Source organism: Galeopterus variegatus, unplaced genomic scaffold, assembly GCF_000696425.1.
Source record: "Galeopterus variegatus unplaced genomic scaffold, G_variegatus-3.0.2 Scaffold1697, whole genome shotgun sequence".
In the NCBI taxonomy this organism is placed as follows: Eukaryota; Metazoa; Chordata; class Mammalia; order Dermoptera; family Cynocephalidae; genus Galeopterus; species Galeopterus variegatus.
The window spans coordinates 15789-32167 of record NW_007727808.1 but is presented as its reverse complement, the minus strand read 5'-3'; the positions used below and the strand labels follow the sequence as shown (position 1 = coordinate 32167).

The 16379-nt window shown below is 42.2% G+C and overlaps 1 protein-coding gene across 1 annotated transcript in view; it reads right to left on the bottom strand.

The window, feature by feature from the left end:
- Positions 1-16379, bottom strand: part of IDO2 (indoleamine 2,3-dioxygenase 2) — a 28612-nt gene that overhangs the window by 3354 nt on the left and 8879 nt on the right. The window contains exons 3-7 of the mRNA XM_008578488.1: positions 15717-15835; positions 13885-13899; positions 12427-12526; positions 11034-11151; positions 4554-4605 (exon numbers count right to left, since the gene is read on the bottom strand). Coding sequence (XP_008576710.1) covers positions 4554-4605; positions 11034-11151; positions 12427-12526; positions 13885-13899; positions 15717-15835 — 404 coding nt within the window. The remainder of the gene's footprint in view (positions 1-4553; positions 4606-11033; positions 11152-12426; positions 12527-13884; positions 13900-15716; positions 15836-16379) is intronic.

Sequence of the window (16379 nt, the reverse complement as noted above, 5' to 3'; positions counted from 1 at the left end):
AACGATCTAGGGCTCCGAGAAACCTTCCTCACTTCCTCGCTGACCTCAGCCTTGATGACCTGGCACTGCAACTCCACGAGCAGAACTGCTCACACACGCGTGCATACACGCGTGTGCACACGCCTGTGCCCTTCTCTGAAACAACGACAACCACACAGTGTCACATTAAACTGTCAGCTCTGGATGTTACCTGACCCTGAGGATGCCTTCACTGGATACTTGGTTGACGGCAGGTGTGACCACGAGGAGGGTAGAAACGAGAACACAGTGCAGCCCTGCGGCTACCAGAGGCTGAAGTCAGGGACGTGCAGGAGGTGCACTGCAACTCCACGAGCAGAACTGCTCACACACGCGTGCATACACGCGTGTGCACACGCCTGTGCCCTTCTTTGAAACAACGACAACCACACAGTGTCACATTAAACTGTCAGCTCTGGATGTTACCTGAGCCTGAGGATGCCTTCACTGGATACTTGGTTGACGGCAGGTGTGACCACGAGGAGGGTAGAAACGAGAACACAGTGCAGCCCTGCGGCTACCAGAGGCTGAAGTCGGGGACGTGCAGGAGGCCGGGACGGGCTCTCGGCCGTGCTCTGGTGGAGGGGGCTTTCCTCTGCTCCCGCCTGCCCTCCCCTCTTCTCTGCTCTCCGTCTCACTGACCCCCTTCCTTCACAGTTTTCTCCGAGCCCCTTTCTGCCTCCACCTATGTCACTCATTTCCTGTGTCTGATTTTTCCTAGTCTTGAACAGTCACATCGTGTATGTGGTGACGTCCCAGTAAGAGCACACGTAACAACAGGAGCACACTCCATGTGCAGCTGCAGGCTTTACAGTTCACGAAGTGTCTCCGTGTTCATTTCCCACGTGACCTCCTGTGACTAGATCAGGGCTGGTATTTTTTATGCTGTTTTACAGATAAGGAAGCAAAGCCTCAGAGCAATGACGTTTCCAGTGTCAGATAGTTTAGGAATGATGGAGCCAGAACTTGAATCAGAAACCTGTAATTTTCTGTTTTGATTTTTCCAACAACCCCATACATGGATTTCTATTTCTATTAAGGAAAATAGTCATTTCCTTTTATGGCCAGGAACAAGCTGCCTTCCCCGTTACGACAGTTTAAATAAGAGATTCACACTGATGTCCCAGCTTCTTCTTATAATTCCAAAAGTCATTTTGCTCAGACACACACACCACAAACACATGCACAAGCCACAGAAACACCGTCCTGCTTGATCTTTGTGACCTCTTTCAAATATTGCCCTGAGGCTGGAAATGCCACAAGGAGTGGGGCTGTTTTCTTTGGGGGCTGTCTGGGTTGGCTGGTCTCTGGTTTTCACTGGGTGAACAGCAGATTGGTCCCGGAGAGAGACGAAGCACAGACAGCAGGGCAGGGGTGCATGGGAGGAGCCATGAAAAGGTCCTGGTGTAAGACTGTACGGCTGCAGCTGTTGGAAGCAAGGGCTCTTACTGCAGCAGGCATGGAATTTAATCTTAGCTTTGCTATTAATCGTGACCTTGGCGTAGTTAATTAACCTCGATGAGCCTCAGTTTTCTCATCTGCGTAATACCAGTATCTACCTTATTGGGTTACTGTGAGAACTAATCAAAATACCTACCCAGTGCCCAGAACATATTAAGCATTCAATAAATATTAGCCATTTGGTCACATTATTTACAGTGAGTTGGAATCCCTGCTCCCCTTTCACTATTTTGAAACTTTGTATAAACCATTCTGAGCCTTAGTTTCCCCAAATTATAGCTGCTTACTAGTGCTGTTGGAAGAATTAGATGGGCTCCAGAGAGGTTTTGTGACCTGTCAAATATCAGGACAACAGTGCAATAATGTTGCTGAACAACATTTTGTAGGAAGATATACTGAAGATGTGGCTGCTACTGGTGGCAAATGGGCCAAGCACACACAGGCACTTTTGTCCAGGTTCTTCTTGGCACTATGTATTCTGAAATCTTCATGATTAGATGGGCAACAAAGGTCTACGTAAGAACCTCCCCCGTGTGGTTAAGCGGCCAGCACTAAATCCTAAATTCATTGGAATTACGTATGGATGGCCCAAACATGTGGATTACTGAGAATTTCCAATATAGTCTTGAAAAATGTAAATTTGCTCTTTTGTTCTCGATCTGCTCCATGTTCATTTACTTTTGTTTTTTTTTTACTTTTCAGAAAATGTTTTTATTTAGGAGAGTTGAGGGAGTTTATCTGTAGAAGAAACATATTCCCTCTAGCTCCCACTAACATTACACTTCTCAGGAAACAGCCCCTGTGAAAAAAAGTCATTCCAGTTTTTTTCTATTTAAAGTTCCCCTTTTCTCGGGGTTGCTAGAAATACACTACAAGAAAGGCTAAAAATAAACTTGCCTACAGAGATCTGAAACAGAAATAGCTTCTTTCCTTCACAAACAGCAGCTTGGGCCTGAGAGCTCATGGGAGCAATCCTCGGGCTGCTCAGAGAAAACCAATTTCCCTTCCTCAGCCTAATCTCATCAGAGCTGGAGAACATGGGTTTTGAAAGTAGATGCGCTTCTTTTATTTTTTTGGACTTTCATGCTGATTTTTCTTCGTCACCTTCAGTGTGGCTTCAGCATATCCTCTACAGGCTGTGGCACTGAAAGGAGATTGATTGACATCTGTCTCTTGGCCGTTTGAGACATCTGATGGCTCTTTAAGCTGGCCAGGTCCTTTCAAGAAATACATTGGGTCTACACATATTCTGGACATATAATCCATACTTATAGAATTCTATTTTTTAATTTACTCATTTATTACACGTTTAGTCAGTGCTCACCACCTGCTAGGCCCAGTTCCAGGTGCTAGGAAGAGTAAAAAAAACAACTTCATCTTCGTGGAGCTTACGTTTTAGCGATGCAGGACTGTATTAGTCTCTTGCATTGCTTATAACAGAATACCTGAAACTGGGTAATTCATAAGAAAACGAAATTTATTTCTTACAGTTTTGGAGGCTCGGAAGTCCAAAGTCCAGAGAACACATCTGGTGAGGAACTTCTTCCGGGCTGGAACTCTCTACAGTGTCCCAGTCTGTTTCTGTATCTAGTATCAGCTTGCAATGTGGTAGCATGAACTTTAAAAAACTGGCTCTTTTTTCTCTTGCTTAATTCTCACAAAGGTATACAGGGAAAGCCTAAATTCTGAGACACACTCTCAACTCCATTTCCACACCCTTCCTTATTTATTTTATTTATTTATTTGTTTATTGCATAAACCTTGTGCTCATTATTCCCAAGTTACTCTCTGGAAACCCTTTTCCTACTGTCGATCTCCTGCAATGAGGATTCTCCACCCAGGCTGGATTCCTCTTAAAGTGTGTCACACTCCAGAACTACCCAATCTGGAGAAAATGCTTAACACGTGCTGCCACTCCATGCTTGCAGCATTGGAGTAATTGGTAATGTGTTTTAGCATTTGGGGTGTCTCTTGCTATATCCAGGCACAGCTTACAATTCTTTCTATTGATAGCACTTCAGATGTCTCCTAGTTAATGAGACGGCACACTAGAAAATATCTATTTCACATTTTTTACCTCATCCACCTACTGCTTCCACCTTTCACTTTTCATCATTTAAAAATTACAAAACCAAACCAAAACCTTAACTTCCCTCAGTTAATGTGATTAAAACATGTCAAGGTAGAAGTGACTAATGTGTTTAAGGGAATAAGTGTATCTAAGGGTAGAATTCTCTGCCTGGGGAAATTCTAAGCATGTGACAGAAGAAGAGCACCCCGGAGTATGAAAAACATGGTTTGGGGCAATGCTTCAGTCTGTTCCTGCTGCTATAACAAAATATATTAGACGAGGTAATTTGTAAATGACAGAGCTTTGTCTCTCCTACTTCTGGAGCCTGGGAAGTCCAAGATCAAGGTACTGGCAGGCTCAGTTTCTGGTGAGGGTCCTGTCTCTGCTTCTAAAACAGCACCTTGAATGCTGTCTCCTCAATGACAGGAGGGACAGAGGGCAATAGGAGGAAAAGGGCCTGCATACTTCCCTCCAGCCCTTTCATAAGGGCATTAATTCCATTTACGAGGGTGAGGCCCCACCGACTAATACCATTGTGTTGGTGATTAGGTTTCATCACAAGAAGTCTGGAGGGCCACATCCATTCAAACCACAGCAGGCAGCTCTTCCAGGAATGTTAGAAGGCGTCTTCTATGCTACAGTCTGCCCCTGCACCCGCCTTGATAACAAGGGGAAAGAATGAATGTGAGAGATGGAGCTGTATGGGTAGCATCCTGGGCTTTTTCGTTTTCTTTTTTTCTGTCATCAAGGTGGGATTCTAAGAAAAGTGAGTACAAAGGGATCTCAATGGCCTAAGGACAATCACCGTGAACTTAAAATGCAGCCCTCAATGTCATTTGTCATGCAGATGGTGTCCCACTTCTTTGGCCCAACAGTGGATCCAGGTGGTTACTTTGCTGGCGAGGGTCACCTGGTATGTTTCTTACTCTAGGAAGCTTCTCCCCTCATAAATCTGGAAAAGGCTACAGAGACCTCATGCAGAAAACAATTGAACGATACTTACCCCGACAGAAAGATACGGATGACTGCATAAAATATGTCTGGATCTACGTAATCTGGAGAAGCAATCAAAATGTGAACTTTACTACAGGCAAAAAGAGCAATTGGTTCCACGTGCAGGGGCCCCACCGCCCTCCTGGGGCTGCCTCTTCCATCTGATCTGCACAGAGACAAGGAAAGAAAGGAGCCCCAGAGGAGCTGGAATGTTCTCTTCTGTGGCCCCCTCACAGCGCCTGCAGAGCTTTTAAACTATTCCACATGCCGCCCTTTCTATCTGTGTACTTCCCATTTCTCTACCTAGTACAGAAAACAACAACAAAAAAGACAAGGCCTTCTTTAAAAATTTAATATTTTAAACAGACAATATTTGAACGAATGTGGGAAGTGAAGAGAAGAAAAGCAGAGAGAACCACCTCTCTCAAGGCTTCCACAAGAGAAAAAGAGTAAATTCGTCAATTCACAAGCGAGGGTCTGAGTAGGTAACACAGAACAAAGGAGTGGAGCCCTCTTGCCCAGAAACTGCCCCACCAGGTCGACAGCTCCACGTTCCGCTGCCCTCATTAACACGGGCAGCTGCTTTTGAATCTATGCCAATGCTTGGTGATAATTGATTCTACCCGTTTATTAACTTACATATATGGAAGCATTTTCTCTTATTTGTGCTAAATTTCTGTTTATTAACTTTTGGAGGTTGTTCTCTCTCCTTCATGTAATGGGGTCCCTCTAAATTCTGTGACCTGGTGGATGTTCATCCTTTCCAGATCCCTGTCTGTGTCTCTTTGCTTCTGAGAGAAAACAAAATATCCCTTTGATGAGCACTGTGCGTTCACATCCCCGTCCCACCCATTTCCCTTTTCCACACCACATGTGGCCTCTGGGGCCCGTGGGCCCAGGTGACTCCCGTCTTCCTTCAGCCTCCTGCTGTCCAATGCTCCTTGGGAGCACCATGTACTCTCTGCTCATATGTGACAATGCCCCCATGTAATGGACTTTTCTCCGGGCCCTACTTCTGGAACTTTCCCATTTGGTCCTTGGCTCCTGCCGAAACTGCTGAGTACTTTAATATGTTAAAAGTATGCTAAAATTATGCTGAACTGCTGAGTACTTTAATATGTTAAGTTAGGTAAAATATTAAATATTTTATTAAATATTAAAGTATTGCCAGTCATTACAACTTCAGCCAAAAATAAACTTTTGTATGTAGCTTTTGGCTGAAGTGGTAATGACTGGCAATATTTTAATATTTTACCCAACTAAAGTACAAAAAGTCAAATGCTCATTTTAATGGATGTAAATTATCTTTGATGTAAAATAACTTCAAGAGATGTAAAAAAAAAAGATCCACTTTGATTAAAACAAACAAAGAAAAAACTTCGCTTAATTAGAAATAAGAGGGAACATACTTGAACTGACACAAAGAATCCACAGAAAGCACATAGTACATATTATACTTAATGGCAAAATATTGAAAACCATTCTTTTAAAATGTGGAACTAAACAAGGACCAGCTCTTCTACTCAATACCGTGTTAGAGGTCCTATCCAGAAGAATAAGAGATAAATAATAAAAGTAAATAAAAGTTATGAGTATTATAAATGAGGGAAGAAAACACTACACTCTTCTCAAATAATACTATTTATACATAGAAAACCCAGATAATCTACAGAGAATTATTAGAATCAATAATAGTATTTACCAAGGTTCTGGACTCAAGGCTAATATTCAAATATCAGTTTCATTCTACAAACTAACAATGAATAGTTAGGAGGTAATTAAATTTTAAAATACCATATTCACTAGAAACAAAATACCAAGTAATTATAAATAAATCAGAAGAGGGACAAGCTGCTTACCTTAAAAGAAATTAAAGAAAAAGTAGTAAATGAAAAGATATACACTTATGTACCATGTTCATGGACAAGAAAATTCAGTATCAATATCTAAAAGAAGAAATGTGTCAAAGAGAAGAGCTCTCTATCTGGGTATGTTTCAGACCATGGAACAAGAAGAATGTCCAGCAGTAGGAAGATGTGATTTGGGATAGTTCATTCAGGAACCTTATTTAATATTTTATGCTATTCTCTGCCTCTCCATCCACCTTGTTCACAAGACAGAAAGACTGACTATAACATCAAAAGTGCGTCATTTCCTCCAAATTAATATACATATTCAGTGCAATTTGAGCAAAATTCCCAACAGAGATTTTTAAAAATGGAACTGGATCAGCTGGGTCTAACAGTCTGCGGGAAGGCAAAGGGTCAGGAAAGCACCGCGCTCCTGCAGAAGAGAGGCAACACAAGGGGCTCGTACTGCTTGCAAGTGCGGAGGACTACGACGCTGTAGGCCCAGGGAAAAGACAAACAGTGAGAAAGAGTAGAGGGTTTGTGACAGATCCACTAATTTAAGAAAAAGAAAGAAGAGAGCCTAGGGCCCAGGTTAGTATGGTTATGTGGCCATTAATGGAGTCAGAGCTAGAACCCGGTCTTCTGATTCTGAATCTGGTATTCTTTTCATGATCACCAGCTGATTTATCTGGGACAATTTCAAGCAAACAAGTAGGGAATATATTTTGGGGGCTGACTCTCAACACCGTTCTGAGAAAACCAAGTAGAGAACTTCCTCTTTTACAAACAAGGAGCTGGTACCAGAATTATGAAGTACGGATTACTAAACAACCATACTTACTATGCTTAAGAAAACTAATAGCAAGCTTGAAAATATCTATAGAAAACAGAAAATTACAAAATAATAAAATGACCTAAAAAACTAGAAAAGAATCAAATAAAATTTTGGCAATGAAAAATAAAATAATCTACTCAATGTATGTATTTAGCAGCAGATTGGAAGCAGATGAAGAGAAAATTAATGAATTAGACGAGAAGAATTAATCTAGAATGCAGCACAGACAGACAAAGAGACAGAAAATACAGCAAGACTAAGAGAATGGCGGACAGGGCAGGAAGGTCTGACTTTCTCGAAGTTCCAGTGGCAGAGGAGAAAAGAATGAGAAATAGGCAATTTGTGAAAACTTGAGCATCATGAAACCTAAGTATAATAAACGGAACAACACACAAGGTTAACAGATACAGAGAAATTCCTACAAGCAGACAGGGGTAAAAGATAAACTGACAACCAATGTCTCAACAGTGACAATGGAAACCAGAAGACATTGTACTGATACATTCAACATCTAAAAGAATATAGTTGCTAGAAAAACACCCTTCAGGAATTGGAGTGAAATAGGGCAATCTTTAGTTAGGAGAGTTTGCCACCAGCAGACACTCACTAGAAGAATCTAAAAGGATGCACTCCAGGCAAAAGAAATGTGTATAAAAGAGTGAAGAGCAAAGTTTATGAACATGTGAGTAAGACAAAGTGAACTGCAGCCACGTGAAACCATAATAATCATTATAGGGTTTTAGGTAGTATTGATGAATGATATATAATTGAAGTTCTTCTTATATCCCTAAGAAATATTCTGTAAAGATTTGCAAAAATCTTCAATGTTTTGAGCTGGTTTTTGTGGGCATGTGTGTATATGTTTCCATATTTGACATATAGACATGATAAAATTTCATTTAAGGTAAGCAATAGTGGCTCAAATGGCTTGAATATATTCAGATTGCTATGTATAACTAATCCACGAGCAAAGACAATCTTTAGAAATATTGTCATGATTTTATTATCATGTGGAATTTCACAGAGAAGAATTCCAGTGTTAATTATTATCCAATTGAGTTTAGACAAAATAAGTTCACAAGTTAAGATGAAAAATTCCTTTAACAAAACTAAGTGAAATAATCAGATAAGAACAGCAGCAGAAACTCACACTGCAGTTTAGCCCCAACTTGCTCATTAAGAAACCTGATTCAAACACATGTACCAATCATTAGAAGAAGACATTGTGACTCCTCTTTACCATTAAAAGAAAAATTCTTACAGCTGCCATTGGGTCAAGCAGAAGCTGGAAACTCTGTGGATTCAGAAGGAAGTAAAGGCAAAAATTTCCATGGCTTTTTAGAGAGAAAATATCCTCCAGCTTTTCTAAAAAGAAAATTAATTATTGGAGAACAGGAGCTACCAAGAAACTTGCTAGGGCTGGCTAGTGAGCTCAGCTGGTTAGAACATAGTGTTGTAACATCAAGGTCAAGGTTTGGATTCCTGTACCAATCAAGTGCCAAAAAAAAAAAGAAAAGAAAAGAAAAGAAACCTGGAAAAAACATGTCTGTCAATAATCCAAATGCCTGAAAATCTGAAAATGGTTTAGCCTTCTATTGGATCACAAAGCTCAGACCTGGTGGAACTCTGTGTAAACCACTAGTTTAAAAGGAGAGTTGGATCATACTGCCCAATGTGATCTACAGGTTCAATGCAATCCCTGTCCACAATACCATTGACATCATTCTTCACACAAACAGAAAAAACAATCCTAACATTTATATGGAAAAACAAAAGACCTTGAATAGCCAAAGCAATCCTGAGCAAAAAAACCCCTAAAACAAAAAACAAAAAAAGAGATAACGCTGGAGGCACAAAATTACCTGACTTCAAACTATACTACAAAGCTATAATAACCAAAACCAGGATGGTTCTTTTATAAAAACAGACACTCAGACCAATGGAACACAATAGAGAACCCAGAAATCAATCCACAGACTTACAGCCAACTGATCTTTGATGAAGGTGACAAGAACACACATTGAGAAAAGACGGCCTCTTCAATAAATGGTGCTGGGAAAACTGGGCATCCATATGTAGAAGAGTGAAACTAGATCCATACTTCTCACTGCCTATCAAAATCAACTCAAAATGGATCAAAGACTGGATATAAGACAGGAAACTATAAATCTCCTAAAAGAAAACATTAGGGAAACACTTCGGGAAGTAGAACTGGGCAAAGACTTCATGAATAAGGCCCCAAAAGCACAGGCAACAAAGGAAAAAATAAACAAAAGCTTCTGTACAGCATAGGAAACAATCAACAGAGCAAAAAGACAAGCTACAGCATGGAAGAAAATATTTGCAAACTATGCATCCAACAAGGGATTCATATCCAGAATATACAAAGAACTCAAACAACTCAGCAGTAAAAAAAAGTAACACCATTGAAAAATGGGCAAAAGAGCCAGTAGACATTTCTCAAAGGAAGATACACAAATGGCCAACAGATACATGAAAAAATGCTCAACTCAGCACTCATGACTAGTAGTACAACTCTCAAAACAAATATGTCGGTGTGGGGAAATCTGCCCTTTGGGAATGAAGGGAGGTGGTGCTAGGACCTCCCCAGACCATCAGCTCCTGAAGAGGATGCTCAGGGCAGCAGAGGGGCCATGCTGGAAATTAATCTCCTCTGTGTGATCTGAAGACACCTGTGCTGTTTCTCCAGTCGTCTTGATATCCTTAGTCATGAACTCCGGTGTCTTGGCAAAGCTAAAATACATCTCATCTCACTTTAGCTTGGCAAAGCCAAAATACTCAAAATACTCCTGTTTGGCAAGAGACCTACTGATGTGATCACAAGGGCCTCAAAGGTAAAATTCCAGGAAACGGAAACAGTGCAAATATAAAATGTAACCCAGGAAAGTTATAGAATGAAAATAACCCATAATCCTGTGATTGCAGGTGGATTTCTACTAGTGCAGAGAGTCTGGATTGACAAGTGATTTTACTCTTTTGATACAAGGCATTGAAGTTCAACACTGCCTAGTTTCCTTTTCCCTCCCTCCTGTCCAGTCTCCTGTAAACACTCTTTTTCCAGAATCTCTCTTTCTTTCAGTGAAGCAGGATTCAGAGAAACAGATACTTAAACTCTGCTTTCCTCTTGTTAATGGGTCACATCCCTCTCCCACCCTTTCTTTAAACACATGTCAGTCACATTTTTTAGATTCCTCTGATAAAGGAAGTTGAAGAGCCTCCCAGACATTGGAGACTGAATGTAGTAACCATAAAAGTGTGTCACTGATCCGGGAAGTGTGGGCCCCATAACTGGACGCACCTATGACTGTCTGTGCCTGCACTAGCCCCAACAGAGGAGCAAGGTCAGTCATCTCAGGAACCAACCGAGAGAACAGAATAAGTCGGCATCTGAGAGCGAGAAGAGAAACTCCACCTCACAGTTCCGCCCTGGGGTAGCCTACATTGCTGCATGGAGCCCACATGAACCCATCCCCTCTTTCCAAACTTCAGGCAAGACCTCAACATGCCATAAGAAATATCTGGCTACTGAAGACAGAAAACTATCCTAATCACAAGACAATATAAAGAAGGACAAAACTGCAAAAATATCTCTACAAACTGAGAAATTAATCTCTGACAGTATAAATAGAAAATTTTTCCCCTAAAAACAAAGGTAATACACCAGCGCCATCTGGTGGAAAAATATATCATCAGCCGTTTAACATGTGCCCAACTTTGCGGGCCCTTTCCCCAAGCAGAGCCCTGGACCTCTGGGGGTGCTTTGGGAGCATCCGGAGCATCTTACCGTGCATTTGTCCTAAGGTCCTGGTGATGTCCTCAATGGAGAGTCTCAGCTGCTGCAGGGCCTGCAGCAGGGTGTCCTGGCTGGTCTGCAAGATGGCGTTCACTGCCTGAACAAGTGCCTGTGGATGAGAGTTCTTTCTCAGTTCAGGAGCATTCCCTTCATGTCCACTGAGGGGAGCAAGCCTCACAGCCGTGGGAACCCAGTCGGGGGCACCCCTCTGAGTGCTGGACTGTTTCAAAGCTCCCTGGGAACACTTCTAAGCTAGACCTACGGTGGGGTCTGCTGAGGGCCAGAGACTCTCTGAGCACCTCCCAGACAGAACCTGGTTAGGCTTCTCTGGATCTTTCCACTTGCTGCTCCCTCTTGGACCTCTCAAGGGCCTGACCTCTATTATTTTGTTTCTTTTTTTCTGGATTTATTGGCCATCATGATCATTTCTACTTCTGCACCCCCAGCTAGGTCATCCTCAGTCTGAAGCTCTGTCTTTCCTAACATCAGACAGATTCTACGGAGGGCCCAGCTCTAATGCACCCTCTGCTGTGAGGCCGTCCTTGTCTTGCAATGTCTCCACCTTATTCAAACTACATTTGGAAGGCCAGCACTTTATTCTGTACCTTCCAGGAGACTAGAAGCATGAATGAGAACTAAAGTAACCATATACTTTCACTTTCGAGAGGAAAGAAGGTGCCGTAATAATTTGCCGGCACTGGTCACCCTACTGAGGACACAGTAGGCACTCAGCATATGCTTACCAGGGGAGGTGGCGAGGGAAGGCGTGAATGCTCTAGCTGATCACAGGACCCTTCACTGCCTTTGTTTTATATCCAGCCTTTCTGGTGCCTGTCCAACCCCTAAAGAAATTCAAATTTGCCACTCCCAGGGCTAGATCATCTCAGGGATGCCTTCCAGCTCTGAATATTTTCCATCTTCCTCCATCAGCAGAGCAGTTTTCTCTGCCAAAAATATGTTTCTCCTCTCTCTCTGTGTGTGTCTGTCTCGCTCTTATACATCATTCAGGGTTTGATGTAGCTGCAATTTCCCTGGGGAAGCTTTGCCTGAACCTTCAAATCTGGATTAGGTTCTAGCTGTCTTTTCATGAAACGTGGCATTTTTTCCTTATCACTCTATATTCATCAGAGCATCTTCCACTGTCAGGGCTGGGTCAATGCCTGTCTTGTTTGCCCTCATTTCCCATTGCCTAGAACAGTGCCTGTTTGTTGAATAGACAAACCATCAATTCCAAGTTTCACCAGAGTTGATAAAATGCACCGACCACCGTGGGCTAGAACCGAGATCTCTCCTCTGGGCCTGTGTTCACCCCCATTGAGTGGAAAGTAAAGCTCAGACTGATTTCTCATTTAAAAGAAAAAAGTTCTGTGAAGTGAGCAGGTACCTTAATCCCAGGAACTGCTGCTGTCTCTACCAAAGCAGTCACCAGTATGAAGCCACGCAGGCTCTCTCCCCCTGGAAATGAGATGATGGTCTCCAAGTTCCTTGAGAAGGAGATGATCACACAGTTAGTGGTTTGGAGATGGTACTGCCCACAGGTCCCTACTGAGTTAGATAACTGCTACGTGGAATCGGTGAGCAACCTTTTCCTCTCCATGGAACAGCCCTGAGGGTAAGCATCCACCTTCAGCAACACTGAGGGAGAAAAGAGAACACATCCATTCAAGCCCAAGTTCACCTGACTTGAGGATTCTCAAAGTCCAGAATGTCCCTGGTGGTCCTAGACTATCCCCCGGTAAAAAAGCCAGCTGGAAGGTGGTGGGCAGTTCTCAGCAAAGGTGTATGTGGTTTTTCACCTGGCTGACTCTGTGGCCTGTCACTTCATTCCTGCCAAAGCCATAGCATCTCAGAGCTGCAGTGGCCATGTGCAATAGCTAATTCCATGTTCCCTTCCTACAGATATGAAACAATGGCCCAGAGAGCAAAAGAGCTTGCCCAAGGTCACAGTCACAGGACCAAGTCAGGAATAGTTTTATAACTCAGGCCAGTGTTCCTCCTAATCCATGGCTTTTTTTTTTTTTTCATTTTTAAACGAAACATTGACTAATAGAGTGGGAGCAGAAAGACTGTTACAGAGTTATTAAATGACTTGTCAGTTAAATGCATTCAAATATCCCAGATGTAGGTCTGGTCTTCAAAACCTAAAAATGTAACTGTATATATCACTTCTACTCCTAACATTTGAAGCATGAACAAAGACAAAAAACAAACTCTCCCGAAAACAAAAACCAAAAATAAGGCAGGACTAATACCGTTCCAGCAATTACATCCCCCCATCTCTTGATCAACAGCATTTACACTGGACACTGTCACTGAGCTGGGGTTTAGCGGTGGGAGAGGCAGCACTGGCCTAGAGGCTACCTGTGCTCTGCAGGGACAGTGGAGCCTCAGGATGTCTGGGCCAGACCCCCACGAGCTCCAGTCCATGTATAACAGGATATTTCAAACATATTCTTCTGTAGCTGTAGCAACCACTGCCTGCAGTTTGGCCTTTTATAGAAGTTATAGTAAGATGAGAAATCTTTTTCAGCCCAATAGACTATAGACAGAGATTAGGTGAAGTCTTATTTGTTTTTCCTTGCATGGCTTTTTCTTGTTTTATTAGGTATAGATCAGAAAATACAATAAAGAAAATTAATCCCCAAATTGCTACAAGGCAGAGGCAACCACTGTTAACTTTTGGACTGTTAATTTTTGGCACATTTCCTTATAGTTTTTTCCATGCATTTTTATATAGTTGGTATACTATACATAAAATTTGGTACGCTTTCCTCCTTGTCTTATTGTAAGCTTTTAAAGTTGGCATGGATTCTAAAGTGAGAAAAGGATTTCTGAGACTCACCCAATTTCCAGGGGTCTAGTCGAATTTCAGTTATTGGCAATCACAGAGAGAAAAAGAAAATAAAAGAACAATTAAGTTTGTAAACCAGATATACCTTCCTGGGTCACAGGTGCACAAGCATGCATGCTCACGTGTCACGGACATGCAGACACATGCACATCCACATGCTTAGGATGTCACAGGTTGTGTAGCCTATGGGCCGCTTCATGAAAGGGAGTGAGCCCATCTCAGCGCACATATGAACCTGAGTGTTTGGCCTGCAGCCATCCTGATAAATTATTTTACTTCTCATATTGTTGCAATTATCACAAGCTCACATTTTACTACAGCTGTCCTACTTATCTTTTAGGACCTGCCTTAGATTACGTTCTGCCTCCTCACCAAGCTTTTTCCTGAATTTTAAAGCCAGTGTTGATGTGGTTTCTCTGAAACCCCGAAGGACATGTTGTCTGCAGCAATCCTGGACACTCGTCATGTGCTGCTGTCTTGTTATGCACCCACTTCACTTGCATTTCTTCATTTCTCCATAGCACTCAGCTCTGTGCTGGGCATCTTCAAAGAATGCAGGTCATTACCAAGAAGAGTAGCTGGCAAGACCCAGTACTGGGTCTGCATCTCTGGGATGAGCCCGCACCCCACTTATGAGGAAACTAGCTTCTTGCTGTTGTATTTTTTACTTTACCATCCGAGCATTTTCCCTTCTCCTCTCCCTCACTCTGAATTGTAAACCCAGCTTTTCAATAGTCAGTGCCTTGACAAGCATAACTTATGCACATATATTTAATGTTTTTTCCCACCCAAATTCTGAGCTAGATTTAGCAGCTTTCAACGGGCACTCATTTCATTACTAAAGCAGAATTGGTCAAAGATCCTAATTAATAATTACAGAAAACATAAAATCACAGGGCTCAGCGGTCCTCAGAGAGATGAGATGGTCCAATCTCTCTTCTTCCAAGGGGCCCATAACTTAGTCCCAAAGGCTAAGCTATATATTAAATGTTTAATCCTTTAGAGTCCCATCATCTTCTCTGGCAATCCCATGGCTACTCATAACCCTTGTGCTGAAAAAGTCCTTCCTCACATCCACCCTCTATTCCCTTCAGCTGTTTTAATCAGTCACAAAAGCAAGTGCTCTCTCTCCCATCTGCAGCCTCAAATAAATTTGGCCGTGAAAATGAGTTCAAAAGGAAACGGACTCTTTACCTCTTCCACACCATTCTATTTACTGGACTGCTCGTTTGTTAAATCTCATGCTATTTTTTCTATAGGCAAATGCCCCATTCCCAGCCCAACTGTCAGAAGAATGACGTAAGCCAGGTGGAATCGATGATGTTGTTAATCAAGCTCTCAATCCAACACACCTAGAGCACCTGCTCTTGATTCATCCATAAGCATTCATTTATGATCACTGTATAATGACTGTTCATTGAAGCCACTGGTCCTACCTTGACTTGAATGAAGGGAATATTAGGGAATAAACAATTTGGTGAGAAAGAATGAGTGACGTCTGATTATGCAGGAGCTTGAAGTTCAGGCTGAGAAATTCAGAAGTAATGGGAAAGCAAAAAGAAAAAAAAAAAGAAAAAAAGGAATCTGGGTGGATGTATACAGTGTGTATTGAAAAGGAACTTCCGGGCCTGTGATTTTTGATCTTGTGTTCAAGTTCACCCTGTATTTGCAACAATAAAGCAGACGACAACAAATGTGCACATCCCCAGTCACTGAGTAGCTGAAAAGCCTGGGTCTTTCCCGCAGGAGGAGTTAAAGCCATAAGACGGCTCCTTCCTGAGCTGCACTCTGTTGAAACCCAAAGCGTTCTCTCCCTCTCTTACCCTTCTGCATTCTTCTTCGTCCAGTTTGTCAGCACCAGGTCTGAGTGCACCAGGATAGGAGGAAGCCCCAAGTTCCTGGAGACTTCCACAAGAGGAAGGGCAAGATTTCTCGGCAGAACCTTTCAAATACAAATCCAGACAATTAGCACATTCTAGAAAGAAGGTGGCCGAGGAAATAACCGTGATTGTCTTTTATTCCAGCAATCCTGTGGAAGAGAACGACATGGGTCTAAACCCGACTTACCGGAGTGATCCACTTTCACTCACCTCACACACATGTCCTTTCTCTTAACGACCCACTGGTGATATCCTTTAGGAGGACACACTGCAACATTCGAGGACACTTCACAAAGTTCGTGGAAAAATAGACTTCAATGAGACTATGAGTCTTTCGTGAACTTTTTGAAGTACCGTCGTAAATAAATATAGATATATAGATAGGTGAAGATATATAGATATAGATATAGGTATAAGTGTAGATATAGATGTAGACACAGGTGTAGGTGTAGATGTAGATAGAGGTACTAGTAGATCTAGACACAGCGTACGTACAGGTGTAGGTGTAGACGTAGGTAGAGGTACTAGTAGATATACACACAGTATACGTACAGGTGTAGGTGTAGACGTAGGTAGAGGTACTAGTAGATATAGACACAGCGTACG